Consider the following 20,544-nt stretch of genomic DNA (forward strand, 5'->3'; position numbering starts at 1 on the left):
GATTAGAAGTCTGTTTGTGTATACTACATTCTATATATACACAGTGGCAACTTTTTATTCCAGTCTATTTTTATTTTTTTTAAACAAGTCCGCTTTAGAACTGGTTTTCTATCAATGCAGAATTTAAGCTTCCTGTAAGGTCTTTTCTACAGTAGCTTCTACCTTTTATAATATGGCTGTTCTCTGTAGTTAGTGCATTCTCCTCCTCCTAGGTCCATATTTGATGCCATTCCCACACTCACACATTCTCTTTTTTAGAGATAAAATATTTGACCTGTTTTTTTTATTCAACATCTGTTTTTCACAGTAATACACTCTGGACTGCTTTGGTGTTAAGCCAGTTTCTGTATTTCAGAGCACAAGATGGTTATTTTTAAGGTTAAGAGGGGGAATCAAAAAATTAGCACTTAAAAATGCTTAATGAAATTTGTCCTCACAAAAGCAAGCAAAATGAAGACTGTTAATTAGAAAATATAAAAGAAATATGAACTACTACTAGAAAGTACACTTGTTTGCTTACACTGCTTTTTGCAGAATGTTTGTTATTTTGTTTTTCTTTAGTAAGTTACTTATGGGACTATCCAAAATACAGTTGCTGTAAATTGATTAAGAAAAAAAGCAGGAAATATTAAGGAATATTATGCTTCTGTCTGTGTCAGATGACAGGAAGTAGTCTTAAACCCCTATGTTCTGCCACTTGTCTATTGCACTGAAATAGCTTTTAAAAATCTTTGTTACATCTCTTCTGCCATTATACTTTGAACTGTTTTTGATGCTGTTGTTCAAAGTATGATCATTATTTTTGATATATTATTATATAATAATTATTTCTTTTATGCATACCTCCCTAGGCTTGTTAATTTGGATTTCTGCAAAATTAAACTTTGGAACCACATCTACTTTCCCTTAACAGCTTCTGTGTGCTTGGATAATTACATAACTGAAATTTATTTATTATAATAAAGAAACATTAAAAAGGATTTAAATTAATTTTGTGAGTTTTCACACAGATTTTTGTGGTTGGTCTATTTTGTAATGATGCTTCATTTTTGAAGAAATGCTAAATAATCGCTTGAATTACATTGCAGGGTGGCAATATTTTGGGAGTCACAGTCATATATTGAACACCAGTTTTCTGTAACCATGTTCTTTGACCTCTGTCAAATCTGGTTGGAATGGGTTGTATAGTTCAAAAAGTTTAAGGTGAGAGTGGTATTACATAGAGACACTGAATTAAAAATAGATTCAAATCTGTGCAGTGCACATTATGTCCTATTGTCAGTCTCAACAGGAAGTAGAAGAGCACTCAGAGTGGTTCTGTATTTGATGTTACCATTCTGGAACATGACACTGCAGAACGTGTGACTGCCACTGATCTATCTGAGGAGTGATTTCAGTATAAAATTATACTGCCTTTACTTTTATGCCACATCCTTACCACCAAGAATTATTTTGGCTTATTTGTAAATTAATGGCTTATATGTAAATTGTTTTCCACTGAGATTACTTTTTCAGCTACTCACTATACTTCACAGTGCTTTTAAAAGAAAAAACAATAGAGAGAAGTTGCCAGTAACCTTGGTTTTATTTAGGAGCACATAAAAAAATTTATGCTGCAGTTTTGGTTGATTGGAATGATATACTTAAATTTTTAGGTTTTTTTTTTATACAGTAAACAAGTGTATATTCAGTTGTATGCAAGACCAACATTGCCAGCAACACAATTACACTACAGTAAATGAAATGCTTGAAGAATATAGCTGCAAAACCCTTCATATTTTTGGTATTTAACCAGCATTGTTAGAAATAGTCTGCTGAAGCCATTTCATATATGGCAAACACTGAAAAAAGACCCTGTGACAAAGTGTATGTAACTATAGTTGCACTGGCTCTGGAGACAAGTAAGAGCCCTACTTAAACATTTTACTCATAAGCTATGCCTTCTGCAGCTGAAACATGGTAAGAAGTACCTAACTGGTAGTTATGAAGTCCATTCTTACTACTAAGCCACTTGAACTTAAAGAACTAGTCTATATTTTCATACATTTGGGATACTCATAACCCATTAATGTTTCATGCCACAGAAAAAAATTACAATTGCTTAGACTGGATAATTATTCTAAATAACACCACAAAGCCACATTCCACCAATTTAGAAATGCTTCTTACCTCTCTTATAAAATGTTGGGGGTTTTTTTCCCTTTTTTGCTTGTTTGCTTTGTGAGGTTTTTTTCCTGTTTTTTTGGGTGTTCTTTTAATTTGTTTGGTTTTAAGGGGGTGGGCTGTTTTGTTGTTTGTTTATTGGCGGTTTTTTTGTTGGTTTGTTTGGATTTTTTGAGGTTTTTGTTTTGAGAGCTGCTGTGAACCACCTACATTGGAAGGAGGGAGGTATGAAAATTCCCAGGCCATTATGAATCCTGAGTATTTTGCAACAGTATGCACTAAGTTCTGGTAGTCCACAGTCTCTCTCTGGTGAAAGGATGATAATAAAGCACAAATGGAATATTTACAATTTTTAGAATAAACCTAGTAGCAGACTAGCTGTCGTCATATGTCCTTCTACAAAACCTGCTTTTTAATATCACCTTTTTCTAGAAAGATATGTCAAGAAAAACTGGTTTTTTTAGTCAGCAAAATAAGGTTTTGATAAAAACATATAAAAGACAGTTTTATCTGCTGGATGATATATAGGCACCTGTATACAAGCATGTGTACTGAATAATAAAAGCGAAAGTAGATTTGAATGTTACAGGTCCAGTGTAAACAGAAAAAAACTAGTCAGAAGTGCTGATACATGAACTCACTCCATCATGCTTAATTATTGCAGCATATATGATACAGAGTAATTAAAATGCAGAAAATATCTGCTTATCTCCAAAACAGGGAAAAGAGATCTCTTTGGAAATGTAGTTAAATTTTAAAAAAGTCAAGATGTGTGTTACATTTCAGCACACAGAAGAAATTCACAGGGAGATTATAAACTCCTGAAAATAGAAGTTTATGATGACAACAGACAGTGCTATCATTACAGTGACATCAACAGAGCCACAGTAACACATATGATATTTTTTGAACAGGTGTACAGTAGGTATTTGAAGACACAGAAAAGGTTCATGTGCAGCTTTTCCATTAAAAGGTGTGCAGTTCATCAAACTGGTAAGTATATTTCCTGAAATGTTTTCGAAAATGAGGAAAACACTTGACCTAAATATGGTGTACACTAGTTAACCATGTATAAAGATTCTTAAGTGCACTATGAATTGCAGATGCAGACATGAATGGTTTTTGACAGTTCAGTAATTTGCTAGAATGCACACTAAAGAACCATTTAAGAAGATGTTTCCAGTTTTGTCTGATCATTTTTTCTCAGGAGTTTCACCACAAAGTTCTGCACCTGGTGAGGCCTCTTCAAGAGATGATTTAATATTAGATACATTTACAGGACATCCAAGGGTAGCTGTATAGATAGAGAGAAAAGAAACATTACGTTTGTCTTAATAGCCATATATCCATACTAAAAAGCATCTAAGGCAAGAAAAATGCATGTTATCTAGCACAGAAACAAATAAGCTACACTATCAAATGGTGTATGAAATCCAAGTGAAATCTGGTGTCTAAACAGCACAAACATCCAAAAGCAGACAGTGCAGCTGGCCAACAGTTCAGACTGAACATACTAATGACTGAATGCATCACCATGTTATTGGTAGCTTTAGTCAGAACAGAGTCACAGAGCTCTACATTAAGTTTCAGAAAACAGCTTAGAAATTCAGCCATTTAAGTAAATGAATTTACTTTGTCTTACTTGAAGATAGCTGTCATACATCAGAGCAAAAGCTCATGAACTTCAGGCCATAGAAAATGAAACAATTCAGAGAACTGGAGAAAGTAACTATTAACACCATTTTACTGTTAAAGCTATTTATGCAATGCTACTGAGTTCTCACTGACCCACAAAATTTTTCTACTTAGGCAGGGAATGTTAAGAAACAGCTGCCTTACTGAGTCATGTAATATGTAAGGAAGAATTATAGTGCTGAAAATAATCAAGTTAGTCATTCTGCCTTTGACAGAATTTACTTACATAGGGTTAGTTTCTCTACTGCTAGCCTTTCAGGCAAAGTTTCAAGTGGAGTTGGTTGAATTTTTGCAGGGGTAAATGTATTTAAAGAAATTTTTCTTCCTGAAAGGGGCATCATGTAAATTGGAGAAGCTGAAATTGTGGGGAAAAAAACCATTAACAATAAAAATATTCTCATCTAAACCAGATGTCAAAAACTGTAGCCATAGGACTGTGTATCCATGCAGCAAAAGAGATACCACATTTATACAACCAGCTGCTCAGCTACCAATTTTTGACTCTAGTGTTAAAACTTCACAACATAAAAGACAAGTCTTAATTTTTTTTTTTTAACCACAGAAAGCAACACAGTAAGTTCATGCTGTTACAGCAGAATTTCAGTAACAGGTGCCTTGCCAGAAGATTAGCAAAAGCTTTAGTGTTATTTCTCATAGGTTATGAAGATTGCACCTGAATAGGCTTTAAGTCCAACATATCTATGAAAAGTGTACACAATGCACTATTTCCAGACAACCTCCAAATGGTACAGAAAACCAGGAGAACTAAATATCTATGACTTTAATTGTATCGGGTCTATTTTCCAACCACTCCTTGGCAGAAAGGTGACAATCATATGCTAGGAGTGTGACACGTTTTGTTTTTCTGTATTTCTTCATCTTGTATACTCTGAATTCTGAACTGATGTTGATGACACACAAAATTCCTAACCAGTATAAAAAGACATTTTTTAAGTAACTGAGAATTTTCATATACTCGTAAGCCTCTCTGAGCTCATTCTCAGTAACATAAATTTTCTTAAATCAATTATATTCTCTCGCTAATATAGGAGGCATGCCCTATCAAATAAGCTGTTGATTAAAATGTAAACTGTATAAAATAATGGGGGGGAAAAAGGAAAAATCATGTAGCAGAAAAAAGTCCAAACAGGTTGTATCCAGGTCCATACTGTTGTATCAGAACTGGCAAGTACAAGTTTCCTGATCAAAGCATGAGTCTTTAGACACTTCCTTAGGAAAAATGGTTTTCAATCACCTGACACATTTATTTATAAGCATCCTATTATGTGGTAAATCTGACCTAATTGAAACCATTTCCAAAGACACAGCAGTAGAATCACAATGGGAAATCAATTCCCCAGACACATGCACCTGGATAGAATTCAGCAGTATTTCCATTCAAGATCACCTAAACTTTAGAAGTGCAGCACAAACTGTTAAAAAATTAAGGAACTGCAAAGCACTCTACAGGTGAAACCCTAGGTAATACTAAAAGAAACAGGAAATACAAAGTTTTAAGTATAAATGCAAGACTGTTCTGCTGATGTTACTGCCAGTACAACAGTACAACAGTATAAAGCTGGGAATACTGCATGCTCCCTGAAAAGCATTACCTGTAATTCAGCTGAGTGTGGACAGTACAGAGAAGTCAATGTAATAATAAAGGAAGTAAACTAACTATGATTCCATTAAATCCTTAATTTACTACCTCAGCCAATGCAGACATTACTTCAGTGAATTATACATGTCCATACCCACAGAAGGATAGTGCAAAATGTAAAATTATCATTTACGTATGTTTTCATTTTCTTCAAAAGCAGTATCCTTTGTTTACTTGTTAGCTGCAAAGCACTGCAAAGATTAACTATACAATAGTTAAGAATTTAAAATTAACATTATTACAAACTATAGTCAGTACATGTCTCCTGTAGATTCTCCCTTGATGGAGCAGCAACAGAAGCAAGAAATTCATCCACCTGCTTCAGAGACAAGGAATTGTGTAGAGTTTCCAAAGGGCAAATAGAAGGCACCATGGAATACAGTTCAAAACCTAAAAGAAAAAAATAATAAAAAAAGAGATTTCCAAACATAAGACAGGATTTAAGCTACTGCATTCATGCATGATTAGAAGTGCTTAGTTTACATTAGCACACTCAGGCATAAGTCTCTTGAAATCATGGAAATTAAATATTACAGGAGTTGGAACAAGATTAGCCAATTTCCAGCTAAACATACTGTGAAACATACCATGGGATACAACTTCCCTGTACACATGAAGTATATGTGTGCACATAAATTATTCAAACATGAGAACTATCTTCTCCTCCCAAATCAGTTAATGAAAAATAATTTTCCTTTAAGACAAATTTAGCAGATAACTGAAAAAAAAAAGGTCAGGAAAAGGTAGTATTTTTTCTACTCATTTTGATACCTGGCACAAGACTAAATAGTAACTTATTCATGCAAGAAAGTATACTATTTTGTTAGCAGACAAGAGCTAAAAATGCTGTATCTTCCAAGAAATAAATTTGCAGAAATCATGTTCTATCATCTTCAGTATTCTGTGAAAACAAACTGTTGCCTTTAATATCAAAGGAAAGCCACTGTTAGCATTTTTATACCTTAAGGTTACATGGTTTTACTTTCTGAGACAGATATACACCTACCTTTATGCATTTAAAAACAGTATTGAAAAACTAGAAGTTTCATATTAGAACAGGTAAGTAAAGCAACCCAAGAATCTAAAGATTTATTGGACTTTGCTTTTCTATGTTAGTATTGATCATACACTAACCATGCATATCCACATTACTAACAGACTAAAAAGCATTTACACATCTTAGCTAAAAAAAGATTTTCAGTCCTCTAAAGTGATTCAGGTTTGGTAACTCAGTAAACGGCTTTTCATCCAGTTGCATTTCAGAAGAGGAAAACATGTCCATTAGTGTTTTCAACATACAGCTGTAACATTATAACTCTGCAATTCAATACTGTAAATTTCTTCTAAGACAATTAAATGAAGAAGCAATAGTGAATTCAATAATGTTTAGAATTTCAGTTCAAGGTACATTTATTAGAAGCAACATTATGACTGTGAACTGTTATTTCCCATAAAATAATATGAAACAATGTTCCTGTGATATCCAATGTTGCCCATTCACTCCCCATTAGTACTTAGCATAAAGAAGAAATTCAACAAGATTTCAACCCCCAAATGTCTATGCTTATATTTAGATCCACCTTAGTCATATTCAAATTGTGGGGACCATTGCTACCAATATTCAAAGCAACTGAGGTGTACTTATGTCATCTTCACTTAAATTAAAAACAAATTGTTTATAAACTTATATACAAAATTATAAACAAATTGTTGCACTTCATGAAGACTTGGGTTTTGTGTACAAAAAAGCCACCACCATACTATATAATTTCTATTCTTCTATGAAGTCAGTAGCTAACCTTCAGTGTTAGCACTAAGATGCTTGCCATACATATTAATATCCTAAATAACTATATCCATGCATGTCAAGCGCAAACCCTTTTGTTGCCTTACAGTAAAATCTAAGATTTCTCTTTACCCTGACAGAAGAGTCACTATCACTTGAATGAAAATTTATTTTTCTGATTTTGCAATTAATGAAGTGGGACAAAGTCAGGTTAACTTTTTAGTTACTATTATTGTAATAGTGCATGTCATAGAGAAACAGAAAGGAATTCCAAAATGCACTCGTGCCCTTTAAAAGAAAAAAGAGAAGAAATAAAATTTTCTTGTTCCCCTCCAAATTTTTTGTTTTCTGCTGTCAATCGGAATTGTCATATCCCAGCAGATTGTATTATCTTTTTGTCTAAGGGATATGGCTTAAAACATAATCTGGAAATCTATGTGTGGTGTTTTACTTAAATGTTTTCTGATAAGTATTCTGTGATGTTATAAGGAATAAATTTGAAATTTTATGATGAAGAAGCCCAACAGTATCCCTTTAAGAAGGCAATTTCCTGTACACTAACAGCCTTTGATTTTTGCCTGTATAAAGCATCAAAACGCAAGACAATGAAAGGGTTAACGCAGCATCTCAAAAAGCCACCCTGCTTCTTAAGATTCAAAAGCTGTAGAGACATACCACTGGAGCCTAGAAATTCCACAGAGGAAATGGACCAGCACCTAAAGAGGTGTAGGTGTTCTGCAGGGGCCCAGAAAATAAGGTATAGCACTTTCAGAAGATACTTGTTTCACCATGTTCCTTGAACTAAAGATGGGAGGGGGGGGAAGTCTGAAATGAGTTAAGAGGGTGTGATAACAACATAGAAGTATGAAAAAAACAGAGTGAAAGGGACAAGGATAATTAAAATCATAGTCCAGAGGACAGACAAAACAACATCAATATGGCATTATGTTAGTAGAGAAGCCCTGGAAGCCTACTATTTACTTAGGGTTCATAGGAGCTCATACTGCATGCATTGATCTTGTCAAAGATGTGTGGTAAGACTGCTGCATTAAGTGAATCTGTACAATCAATGTCATCAATAAAAGCTATTTAGATTTTTTTAGTGAATGGACTCACAAAAAGTGACTAAATGGAACAGAAAGTAATCCTGTTATTAGCCACAGATTCTCAAATGCAGTTCTTACTTTCTGACCTTGTATGTTTTGGGAATATTGTTTGGTTTTGAGTTGTAACACAAAAAATGGATTCCTGACTTTTCTACTTGAGATAGGACATTAGATTTGGCCTTTTAGATCAAACGCAGTCTTAATAGTATAAATTTAGCCTTACTATAGTTTTCCTTCAAGAAGCACTGCAGTGCAAAAAAGTCACTATGGATTTAATATGAATATAACAAAATACTACTCTGCTTCTAAACAAAGCTAAACAAAAACTCAAGTTTTCTTTTTTAAAAACTTTCTTTCTAAGAAAATGTATTTTGAATCTAACATGAAAATACTGATGATTTCCACTGCAATTTCAATATTACTATCACTGAATTCAGACAGTAGTCATGCACATTTTTAAAACTGCAGTTAAGAAATCTGGAGAAGTCCAGTGGGTCCTGAAGACTGAGTCTACTTTTCATTAACAGGATATATCTGGGGCCTATTCAATCATGTAGAAAGGGAGGCACAAAATATTTTGCTGAGGAAGAAAAAGACATACCTCTGTCCTGTGTGTTAAACGAGAATTTTTGCAAACTGAAGACAGCTCTCACTCTTGAAGCTCAAGAGGTCAGTGCTGCTCAAGAAGTCACAGCTCTCTTGCTGTGATTTTTAGTGCAATATTTAAGTAATTTGCACATCTGATGAACAGAGAAGTATGATAAGGTAAAATAAATTTTTGTCCCATAAAAAATGTAGCAATTTAGCAGGAATAGAACCAAAGCTTCTGCTTTTGTTTTTGTAATTTAGCATCACTTCAAGAAGATAGTCATAAACTCCAGCTGTCAAGGGTTTATTTTAGAATGGGCAGGCTCAGAGAATCAGTTCAGCAGAAGAAAGACAAAGAAGAAGCAGCAGCTATCAAGAAGTGTACGTCTAATAAGATCAGATTTCAGTGTCTGTATCTTGTACCATAGAGTCTGATCACACAAGAACTTCTGAAGAATAATTTATTAGAGAGATCATGATTAACAGTAGCACTTAATTTTTTTTTTTCACAAGTTTTTCTAAGTAATGAATTTTGATGTTGTATTTATACTAATGAATGGTAAAGAAAGGTTTTAGGATATCTAATGATTACAAATATATTTGGAATTGTGCTTGAAGTTAGAAACAACAGACGGCTGGATGATACTGTACACCCGTATTTGAAATAAAAATAAAAGGGATGAAGCAAGGAACCTTTTGTTTTCTATTTTGTTTTTAAAATAAAAGCAAAACGTACCATTGGTTGGGTGTCGAGCAAATGAGATAGAAAACCTTTTAACAGCAGAACCGCGTGTGGTGTCTGAGAAAGAGAAAAACAGGTACCTGAAATTTGTAACAGCTACCAAAAGAGGGAGATTTTAAAAAAGAAAAGTAAGAAGAAAGGAAAAAAGAAAAGATGAGAAGTGAGTGGCATGCAGAAGGAACCAAGGAAAAGGGCTAAAATCTAAACAGATGTTAAAAAGAAGAAAATTTGGATTGTTGGTAACTAGATGTGTAATGAAGTGTATGAAAACAAGCAGAATGAGCTGGCAATTCTGGCATACAAGGTTATTCAGGTTAGACTCGAACACTGAGAAGTGAAGTGCGGGGGAAATCAGCATGAATACTGTTTCACCTTGGAGTTATAAAGGTGTGCTTTGGTATCTTTACATTCTGAAATCTAGTGAGAGAGTTTCTTCTCTATGCCAGATTATCCAAAACTGAGAATCTCCTGCTCCTCTGTCATCCAAACCCCACCAAAAAAAGGTCAGGAATCCTAAAATTTTCACCATCAGTATTTAACTTATTACTTTATAATTTCATTCCTTGTATATGCTCCAAATACTTTATTTAATTTCAAGATCAATTAGCAGTGATAAAAAACAGGGTTTAAAATTATTAAAGAATTTTAAAAAAACTTTTCATTTATTAAAAATGTACTTGCTGGAATCTTGTGACGCACATTACAAGTCTGTGATCTGGTGTTCAAGACAAACAAGAATTAACTATGCTATTAAGTTAAACATACGCAAGATATGGGCAATAAAAAAGCAACAGAAACTCATAAAATTAATACTAAGGCTAAAGATTCTAGGATTCCATTAAAATCTTTAGAAGTTCAATGTGGCACATGGGTTGTGCGTGCATGTGCGAGAGTGTGCACATACCATCTATGAAGCCAGAAGAAGTCAGCTTTTTACGATGCGTACGAGCATAATCCTGTAGGTTAGGTGCACTTGAAGAACCCCCGAGCACTGAGGTGCTAAACAGGCCCGCACAGTGAGACCCTGATGGGAGTTAGAGAAAATACATACAACAACCAGGTGTTCGTCCATTCACATTGGGGATGCATGCAGCATGCAAGCAAATGGCTCTTACCACACAAAAGGCAGCTTTTGGCAGTGCCTTGGACAGGTTCACAATATGCTTGTAATGTCAAGAGTGCGACTTGTAGGCTGAAACTATCATAATTTATTGTGCTTCTACTCATGAAACAGCACAATCTGCTATATGTGCAAAGAGAGGACTCACTTTAACAAAGTGAGTTCTTGTCCTGTTTTCACTTTTGGTAAAAAAAAAGTTACCAGTTAGCATCAGTGGAAACATAAACAAAACAACAAAACCAAATGAAGATGATGATGATGACGATGATAATGATTATTGATGATGATGATGATGATGATGTGAAAGTTGTGTCTTTGAAAACCTGTATTCCTGAAACAAATATAAACTGGAAAAATACTGTTGATTGCTATCATCCAAATCAACCTTTGAGATGACAGGCTGCTATGAAGTACTCATGCAGTTCCACAGACTTAGTATGTGGAAATACTTCTAACCCCAACAAAATCTAAACCAAATTGGAAATACTGTATTTGGAATTCACCTACCATTACTGATATTGTTATAAACTGAAAACACTTCTAAGTTTCATCAAGTTTAACTTGACTTCCTTTCATGAGAAGACTTTTGCACGGCTCCATGCAAGAGACAGTATGTTGTTACAACTCATGCATTCCTGTCACTAGAATGGAAGTTCAGACAAATCACTGAAAGCCACAGACAAAAATATAAAAATAACTTTTGTAATTGTCAAGTATTAATGGAATTTACATACAACAATGAACAAAATGGGAAAAAAGTTGTATTTTTCTTCTTTACATTTTATTACTAGTTGAAAGGAGAAAGAATTTTCACTTAGAACTTATCTTTTACATTTTAGATAAGTAGCAGCAGATATTTTTTTTTAAACCAGCAATACTTCCTTTAATTACTCATAATAGTCCAGTGAGGGGAAACATTACTAGCACATGTGACCAATCACAGCCAAAATAAATTGATGCCTGATCTGTGGCAAAAGCCTTTCACACCAAATATAATACCTTAATCTACATGGATTAACTTCCACAAGCCATATTGTGACACACAAAAGAATACTCATTTAACTTTAGCAAGCATGGAATAAAGACCAGGACTTCAGTAACCAGGAGCACCTGATGTATGTATTTTACTATGGGAAAAATATAATGGGAAGAAAAGTATCACAGAAAGATTAGACATACAAAAAACACATATGTTTGCAAATAAAGGAAAAGCTACTTCTAAGTTTATGCATATAGGTGATGCATTTTTTAATACTTAATGTTTCCCATGAAAAGACACATAGAAAAAAAAGCAATATTGATTTATAGTAGTGCATGATTTCATTTTTTTGCGAGTCATATGTATGCCTGTTTTAATAAAGCAATAGAAAAGCATCACTTGAATTAACAGAATTTGAAAGAAGCCTTTGAATTATAGCATGATTCATTCTAATGCTGAAAAGAAGAAATTAATTTTAGGAGAGGAATATCTGCAAAACCCCTGATACTATCAAGGAACTTTATGTTTGTTCCCCATCCCCCTCCCCTCAGAAAAACATCTTCACTTTCATCAATCGCCTACAGTAGGAAACAGACATTTTCAAGACAAGTGTTTTAACTGTTTCCAGAGCAGGCCACTTTAATGCAAAATACTCTGGAAAAATCCAAAAGCTCAGTCAGAAACTACAGTATCTTAAAAATCTGCTTTATGTTAAAAACAATCCTGTGTACCTGTTGTAAGAAGTACAAAATCGGTAGTACAAGGAGTCTTAAACACTTTTTTCAGTTTTAACTTAAGTTAAAAATTTTGCTGCAAAAAAATTGTCCAGTCCATAGGCAGACACTTGGCGTATGTTACTGGTAACAAGTACTATTTGGTCCTGTTAACAAAAATGCTATTCAAAGAATATACAAATATAGAGAAGAGCAGGCAGATGAAAAGCTGAAAACATCAAACAAAATTTCAACTGTAGGCACATACCTAGCCCACTCTGCTTTTGTTCCAGCATAGTTCTTGGTGTTCGTAAGTTACTATTGCTTTCTGATAGGACCTGGATATAAGAAAAAGAAAAATAAGGAAAAGTAGAACAGCAGCATGGAACATCCATTTAACTTGATACAGCAGCCTGTTTCAGACAAACAGGTGTTAATAAGCTGTATGATAAGTGTTAGTAAAAATATGTAAAGGAAACATGAGAGATCATGCAATATCCCCTTCCGAAGGGAGTCCATTTCACATATGAGTTCCTTGCAATGAAGCAGTGCGAAGCAAGCATTCAGAATGAGAAAGGACACAGACCAAGACTGATATGAGAACAGAAATTTGAGACATTTTATTTCATTTTACCAAATGCACTTTCCTAAACTGCGCCTGTATTGAAAAAAGGAGGGGAGGAAAGGAAAGACAGACAAGCTATTGAGGATACCATACAATCACTGACCATGCACAGGCTCAATCAGTACAATCTTCAGATGCTCACAGCCTTTGCTGATATAATTTTTTCCAATGTAAATAATTTTAGAATTTTCTACAATAAATTATAAAAATTTTCAAAGAAAAAGAATATGGTTACAGAACACCATCCATCGTCTTACATGTAAACAATATCTTGATATTCTGAATAGTTTTAGATCTTCACTGGTACTTCCAAAATATTTACTGCTTCTTTTTTACCCTGCTTTCTCCTCACCCCCCCCATTACAAGGAACAGTTCAAAATATTGTACAAGTCAATGGATGATGTACTGTCTTAGGAGTTTCAGATACCTCCGGATATAGATGGCAAGAATTATTAGTGCTGGAGTTTTTTCCCTGCAGTAGTTAATACCAGGCCACTGAAAATACGATATATGCAAAACAAGTTTTGAATAGCAACATGAAGTACCAAATAAATTATTTTAAATGGTATTGGTTGCAATTTTTTTTTTTTTTTTTTAATTTACCTACCACCAAATTAAGCAATGCTGGTTTTAAAGTCTTAAAGGACAACTAAACCAAAGCGTAATTCTCTTTCATTAGGCAGTACACAAAGTCTTTTTTACTGTAGTAACATTTGCAATTCCTATAAAGAAATCAAATGTTTATGAAAGCGTGTAACACATTCAGTGGAAAAACATGCACTTTTTCCCCCAAACATTCTTGGCAAGTAATTTTAAGAAGTGGAAGGTATTACTTGAAACATAATCCATAACAAGGGATTAGATGTCCTTAAAGACAGTTGTTGCTTGGAATGCATAAAATGTTTAATGAAGTAAAGTTTAAAAACCTGTTGCCATGAGCCAAAAATACTGGATGTGAAAGCCAGTGATTTAGGGGAGACAGGGGAAGAAGTGATTTGTTCCCCTGATCTGCGTCTTCGACGCCCAGTACCCACACCACTGGTGTAATGCAGCCAGGTACCAATACACTCTGGGCTAGACACACTCAGGGGGCTCTCTTCCTGGAAGTGAGAAAGGGGGCAAAAAACAGCAAAGCATGCAAAGTTAGATTCAACAGAGCCAAATGAACAGAAAAGAAATAAACCCGATCTCCTTGCACCCTTTTACATACTACTTCAAAACTATTAAACAGCGAAGAGAGAAGAATAATAGTACAATACTAGAAAGCTATCAGTTTCACTTTTATCTCTTCATCCAACTATATATTTTACTACAACACTTTAATCAAATTTCTAGTAGACTAGTATTAGATATGAGAGAAAACATTTGTTATCAATAATTGATTCATAATTTTAAGAATTTTTCACATGTTGGAAACAAAACTTCTGTTACCCTTGAAATACTGTTTAATAGTTTTTCCCCTCCTAAGTACAATAAACTTTCCTATTTATTACTTAATAGTTTCAATTTCTATTCTATAAGCTTATGTGAAAGCTGCTTTTTGAATTTTAAAATTGCCTTTAAGACTTTACAGTTGACTCACTGGTAATAGTACCAAACTGACTGGTAGTAGTTTTACCAACTTAAAAATGTCCTAAAAATTATCTTATGTGGGACACCTTATCAGGACTTCAAGGGAGGATAGAGGATAACCATCCCCCTATGTGGTTACTACATCTACATCATTGTGTATCATTAGCAATTAATATTCTTTGAAATTCAGAGTTTGCTTTCCAATGTCAATGAGCTTTACATTGTTCTTTTACGACTATAACTCAGCTTTTTTTACTTTTCATGACTCATCACAGTTGCCTTCCTTTCTGTAGATATTGCTGACTATAACCCATATTAAAACTTCCATATAATCTCACACCTGAAAGTGTCCTTTCAAATTAATGTACATAGGTGAAAACAGAATTGCCTTACAGGAGGAAAAAAAAAAAAAAGGGAAAAAAAAAAAAGGGAAAAAAAGGAAATAAATAGAAAAAAAAAGTTCAAGGCAGTTGCAGTTTAAGTTGCAGTGACTTTGTAAAATTGGTCCAAAATACCGTTTAGTTTAAGTATTCCAAATACTAGTTTTGGAGATTTCAATAGGCCAGATGAAACTTCCTATTTTACTTATAAGAAAAAAAATGTTTTATGTATGTCTCCTCTAAATTGGCTATTTCCTTCCAGCAAATAAGCAAGCTCTGAATGCTGACACACATTCAATTGTAACATATAATATCTGCACAGTCAAAACTTGGCAATTTGTGCTTCTGATATCTTATGAAAATTAACTCCCATATAATTTATGAAAATGGTTGAAAGTCTGAAGTAATAGACTATTAAGCTGTGTATAAGTGAACTCATAGCCAGGAGGGGAGTTTGCATGATCATCACAAAAGCAGCTTTTAAAAATCAAAAATATTGATGTTGTGAGCATTTGTTTATGAAAAAACTTGGAAATAGAAAATGTAAGACATTAACATTTATTATGTCTGTTAATTTATGGAAGTCATGTGAAGTTATACAGATATCCCTACAGAAGGGAATCATGCATCTTTTTCTCTCCATACTGCCAGTAACCAAGTAATTTCCAAATCTGTAATACTTTTATGGCATACAGACAACTCATTCCCAACGCAAACATGAAAGAAAAAGCTTTTGGTGTGAATCTTTACTTCTGATGGTTTTAAGCAACTGAAAAATGAGGCATTAAGAAGCTGTTAGTCTGCTTCTAGCATTAATATCACAGAAGTGCCAGTATGCACCATCTGAATTTTCACTCAACCATCCCAATGGTATCAATGAAAGAGCTGTGCATCTCCCCACCTCTGTGACATTAAGCCGTATCTGTTAAGCACACCTGTATGTCATGCTTTCAAGACAGCAAACTAGATTACTCAAGATGTTGCCTACAGAATTCATGAAACACAGACCCCAGCCACTTAATAAAACAAGCTTCCACTTTATCTTTCTTACCTTCAAAAGCTTGACAAATTGAGTCACTTTCATTCCACAAGAAAGCAAATACAGCAGAAGATATCTCACCTCTTGCACCTCCCCTACCACCCTAATCCCTGTGATCCCTTTTCAGCAAAACCACCCTGAAAGTTTGCTCAATTCCCAGTAGTAGCTGTCTTATAAGGATGAATAGAAAAGCAATGTATGTTAGTTTGTAGAGGTAGGTTTAGATTGCAAGTCTTCATTTTCAAATATCAACTTTTCTAAAATGGCTTTAAAAAAAAAATAAGTCTTGTCACAAAATATTTATTTTTAAAAATATCCCTTCAGAGAAATTGTTGCCATGGAGGATTTCCCACCGAGGAAGGCCAAACCTTCTGTGAGATGTATCATGCTGGTTCTGTGTAATCAAAAGCAGAATTACGTTTGGTTTTGTTTTCTTAAAAGCAAGCAAAAGTTAATGTTTTTGACAGAAATTATCTGGAACACCAGCACTTACTTCAACAGAACCAATCTTCCTGGATCTTGGAAGGGGTGACTTTCTGTGTATATGAATTGGGTCTGATACCATTGGCTTGAACATCACTACTGATCGATCTGTTTCATCTCTTTTAGGAGCATGTACCTCCTCATCACTATCATTTCTATGAGAAGTCTTCTTCGAGCCTGCATTCTACAGAAAATACATAATTCACTTTCAATTTTTCTACACACCTTCAAACAGACAGGCTCTTAAATAAATATTCTGCATAAAGATGAAACAAGCTGATTTTAAAAATACAAGATGTCACATTACTAAAAAAACTGTTCTAGATTTTAATAATCTGTATAATAATCTGTTTCTTCTTTATTTTTCTATTTAGAAGAATTCCAGACAAGCTTTGCTCTCATTCCTTTCTCAAAAAGCAGTCATAACTCCATGTACCTGACCATGTACCTTGGAAAACATCAATCTTTTCTCAATACTCTGCACACCAAACTACTTAAATATGTCTTCCATTTCCCAGAATATTATTCATGTGACACTCTGATTCTGCTATCACTTTTCTTAGAGTATTTGTATTTCTAGTAAAAATTCTGGGAAAGCTTTAGAACATCCAAATTATCTCTGTCTTTCACCTCAGCGCCCATTCAAAGTAGAAAATATTTGGATTGCTTATCTTTTACTGCACATTTTTCTATCAAAAAAAAAAAAAAATCATCACACTTGTATTTTTTACATAACAATTTTCCAGTGTTTATTTTAGGTATGTCCATATCCAAAAAACCTAAATTTTGCTTTATAGAAAGACGTAACTATTACCTCTCTGGAGGCAGGTCTGTATCCATATCCAGACGGTAAATTTTTATCTTCCTCACAGCCTTTAGCTCCTGGACTGAAATGCAGCTCTACATGAAAACGTTCTTCCGAAGAAAGTTCCTGAAGTAAAATAATTAAATAGATTTATATTTTAGCACATAGCTCAGCTTTATTCATATCTGAAGTATTTATCCATTTTAAATACCTTATTTGGATCCTCATAAAGCATGATAACAATTTGTGTCATGTAATTGAGTTCATTAACCACATTTAAGTAATCCATAGCTCGTTTCCATTGTTCATCTTTTGATTCCTTATGGAGAAAAAAAAAATATCAACAAGTAAAATTCAGCTACTTTCTTTAAGAAGACTGATGATCTCACTTTTCCTCCACTTACATAAATTTTCATAGCAGAAGTGCAAAGCTCATCATAGCTAAGGAAAATGCAGAGGTACAACAAAAAAAACCAACTATGAACCTCCATGAGTGACTTAAAATTGCTCATCAAACAACTGAAAAGTGAAGAGCAGAACTTTTCATATGTTATTTCTATGAGTCTTTCATGTTTTTTCGCCAATGATGATACATAGACAGAGGCACTGTTTTCAATTCTCCTGATGAGAACTGCTAATTTTACAACAAATTCATTTCAGCTAGCATATTGTGAAAAATGTTTTTATATATCACACTAACAGAGATACCAGTCAAAGAGTTAGTAAGCAAAGCTTTCTAGTATATAAAGGAGGTACAACTGTCACATTCCAAACTACTTAAATGAATAGTCACCTTTTTCATGCTGTAGGAAAAAAAACCATATAGTAATCCACCATAAAGAAAAATTAGAAGTTTATTAAACTTATTATTATTAAAAGACTTAAACTTGGAGTGTACCTGTTATAGCATGTCACAGAAGTTTATAAATGCTTTTGCCATCACTGAGTTTAGTCATACATTACCAGAAGCAAGTATGCCAGTATGACAATTTGAAAAGTAGAGTATAAGTCAAGCTGTATCTTACAAGCAGATAGGTTTGTGGTGCTGTATATATCTCCTCCAAGAGCTCAGTTTAAGCAATTTCTGAATCAGGAGACCTTGTCTTTTTCAGTGTCAAAGACTTATCAGATGGAGAATAATGCACCACCTTTGTAATATTCTTTAACAGTATAGGATAGTAAGAAAATTTGCTGTACAGAAGGAGCTTTCAGCAGTCTTGAAATTAGGTAGGGGTGTCTTGACAATATGTCAATGGTCAAAAATAGTAAGCCAGTGCAAAAGCAAATTCAAGAGAACCCTGAATCATAACTTAGGAATAAAAGTTGGAAGAATTACTGGTGACAACAGAAGACAAAAAAAAATTATCTGGCTTTTCCACATCTATTTTTGATTCTAACGCATACAGCCAATGGAACACAGCATTACTTTGATGGAATCAAAACATACCAATAAATGTGCAATTTGCAATATGTTTCTGCATAAGCAATAGAATATCAAATGTTTGAAAAAATGTGATACATTTCAGAGATACTTAAGGTTTCAACTGATACAGTCAGAAGAATATTCAGATTCCTCTCTAAATATCAGGGCTTCAACAGAGAAACTTACATCGCATAAGGCACCATAACGAAGGGTGGATAACAGGGAGTGGACATGACTCTCACTGGTGAAATACAGTCGGGTACGAACATGGCGTTCTGGGGACATAACACCCCTGGAGTAGCTTAAAAAAAGAAAAAATGTTATTAGATAATGTTATTAGACTATGATAAGATGTGTCCTTATTTTCAAAATAGCTGTAAATAAATAAATAAATAAATCAGTCTTCCTAATTTCTATGCGCTAAAAAGATACTTCAAATATGGAAGCTATAGACTATGTCCAATTTTCATGGGAATTAATGTAACCATGTAAAAAAGTAAATGGCTTACAGAGGATGAAGCTTATTTACAGTGTCATCATCTTGAGTTCTCTGAAGGTCAGAACGAATTTTTCTGACTAGAGGAGTGCAATAACCTTTGGCAATCTCCAGTTTCTCAGCTTTAGAAATCCCATATTCCTGTGTAAAAACGAATTGACTTTTACAATTCAGTTAAAGGTTAAATGCCTTCCAATTCAGAGCTTCTATATTAAAGCAAATTAGCCATCTATTAGTTTACTCTGGCTACAAATAATTTTATTCAAAATTTTTACTACACATGATCATTGATGTAGCTTCAATGAATTTGCAGATTGCCTTTTTGCTGTTTGATTTGATACAGAGAGGTTTTCCCTTCACTAGTTAAACCAAAGAAATGGATTTACCTTCTGGTATGATAAAGCTCTTTTTCTTAAGTAAAACACCTACGGAGTCATTCCTCCTTCTTGTCACCATGCCCATCTCCTATCCTGCCCCCACAATGCTGCTTTTTTGGTTTTTGCTTTTTCCTTTTTTTTAACAAAACTAAACTTTTAACTAAAGAGACATATTTGGTATGTCAGTCTTAGTTTGGGGTAAACCAACCCACAGAAGATCTATTTATGTCAAAAAATAACATAAACAGTATTTATGTACAACTGTGAAATTACTACTGATATTAAATGTATTTAAAAGTATGTTCTTCTAGGAGTTTCATACTCGGTGCTACACAAAGTATGAACATGCTGTCACAGTTAGAATGAATCTTCTTGCTACCCAAGAGAGGAAGACAAGCACTCTCCCTTTGCATTATGCACAATGGCAAGTTTTCTTTTTTCTTCTATCTTCAGTATGTGTCCTCATTTTTACCTGCTCTTCTCTAATTTTCTGTTCAAAATTTCAGCTTAACAGACGCACAAAACACAATTCTAACCATCACTACTATTTTTGTCCTCCATGTCGAATTTGAGTGATGGGGAGAGGAAGAATTTCCTTCACATGCTGCACACAATAAATGTATTGTAAAATAAAAAATAAATAAATACCTCCGTTATGAGGCTGTTCTGTAACTGCAGGGACACCTCGAGAATACTTTAGTCTGTTCTGTCCTGTTATCACAAATCAACTTCATGTCCTGCCACTTGCAAGATTTTACAGCTAACCCAAGTCTAACAGCCTGCAGAGCATA

At 34.0% G+C, this 20,544-nt stretch overlaps 1 protein-coding gene across 50 annotated transcripts in view; it reads right to left on the bottom strand.

Annotated features, from left to right (window-relative positions):
• Positions 1 to 1,566: 1,566 nt before the first annotated feature.
• PPIP5K2 (diphosphoinositol pentakisphosphate kinase 2) overlaps positions 1,567 to 20,544 on the bottom strand; it is a 52,816-nt gene continuing 33,838 nt past the window's right edge. For 7 of the 50 annotated variants that reach the window (XM_023943385.2, XM_086868581.1, XM_086868561.1 and 4 more), the window contains 11 exons: positions 19,390 to 19,517; positions 19,067 to 19,181; positions 17,669 to 17,776; positions 17,467 to 17,583; positions 16,663 to 16,836; positions 12,821 to 12,890; positions 10,645 to 10,764; positions 9,735 to 9,797; positions 5,777 to 5,908; positions 4,085 to 4,213; positions 1,567 to 3,457 (listed from right to left, as the gene is read on the bottom strand). In XM_023943385.2, coding sequence (XP_023799153.1) covers positions 3,357 to 3,457; positions 4,085 to 4,213; positions 5,777 to 5,908; positions 9,735 to 9,797; positions 10,645 to 10,764; positions 12,821 to 12,890; positions 16,663 to 16,836; positions 17,467 to 17,583; positions 17,669 to 17,776; positions 19,067 to 19,181; positions 19,390 to 19,517 — 1,257 coding nt within the window. In that variant the 3' untranslated portion in view covers positions 1,567 to 3,356. Of the gene's footprint in view, positions 3,458 to 4,084; positions 4,214 to 5,776; positions 5,909 to 9,011; positions 9,151 to 9,734; positions 9,798 to 10,644; positions 10,765 to 12,820; positions 12,891 to 14,104; positions 14,279 to 15,674; positions 16,564 to 16,662; positions 16,837 to 17,466; positions 17,584 to 17,668; positions 17,777 to 19,066; positions 19,182 to 19,389; positions 19,518 to 20,544 lie in introns of those variants that run through there. The other 43 variants (XM_023943389.2, XM_086868596.1, XM_086868582.1 and 40 more) reach the window with 13 other exon arrangements.

This window comes from Cyanistes caeruleus, chromosome Z (genome assembly GCF_971803275.1).
Source record: "Cyanistes caeruleus chromosome Z, bCyaCae1.hap1.1, whole genome shotgun sequence".
Taxonomy (NCBI): Eukaryota; Metazoa; Chordata; class Aves; order Passeriformes; family Paridae; genus Cyanistes; species Cyanistes caeruleus.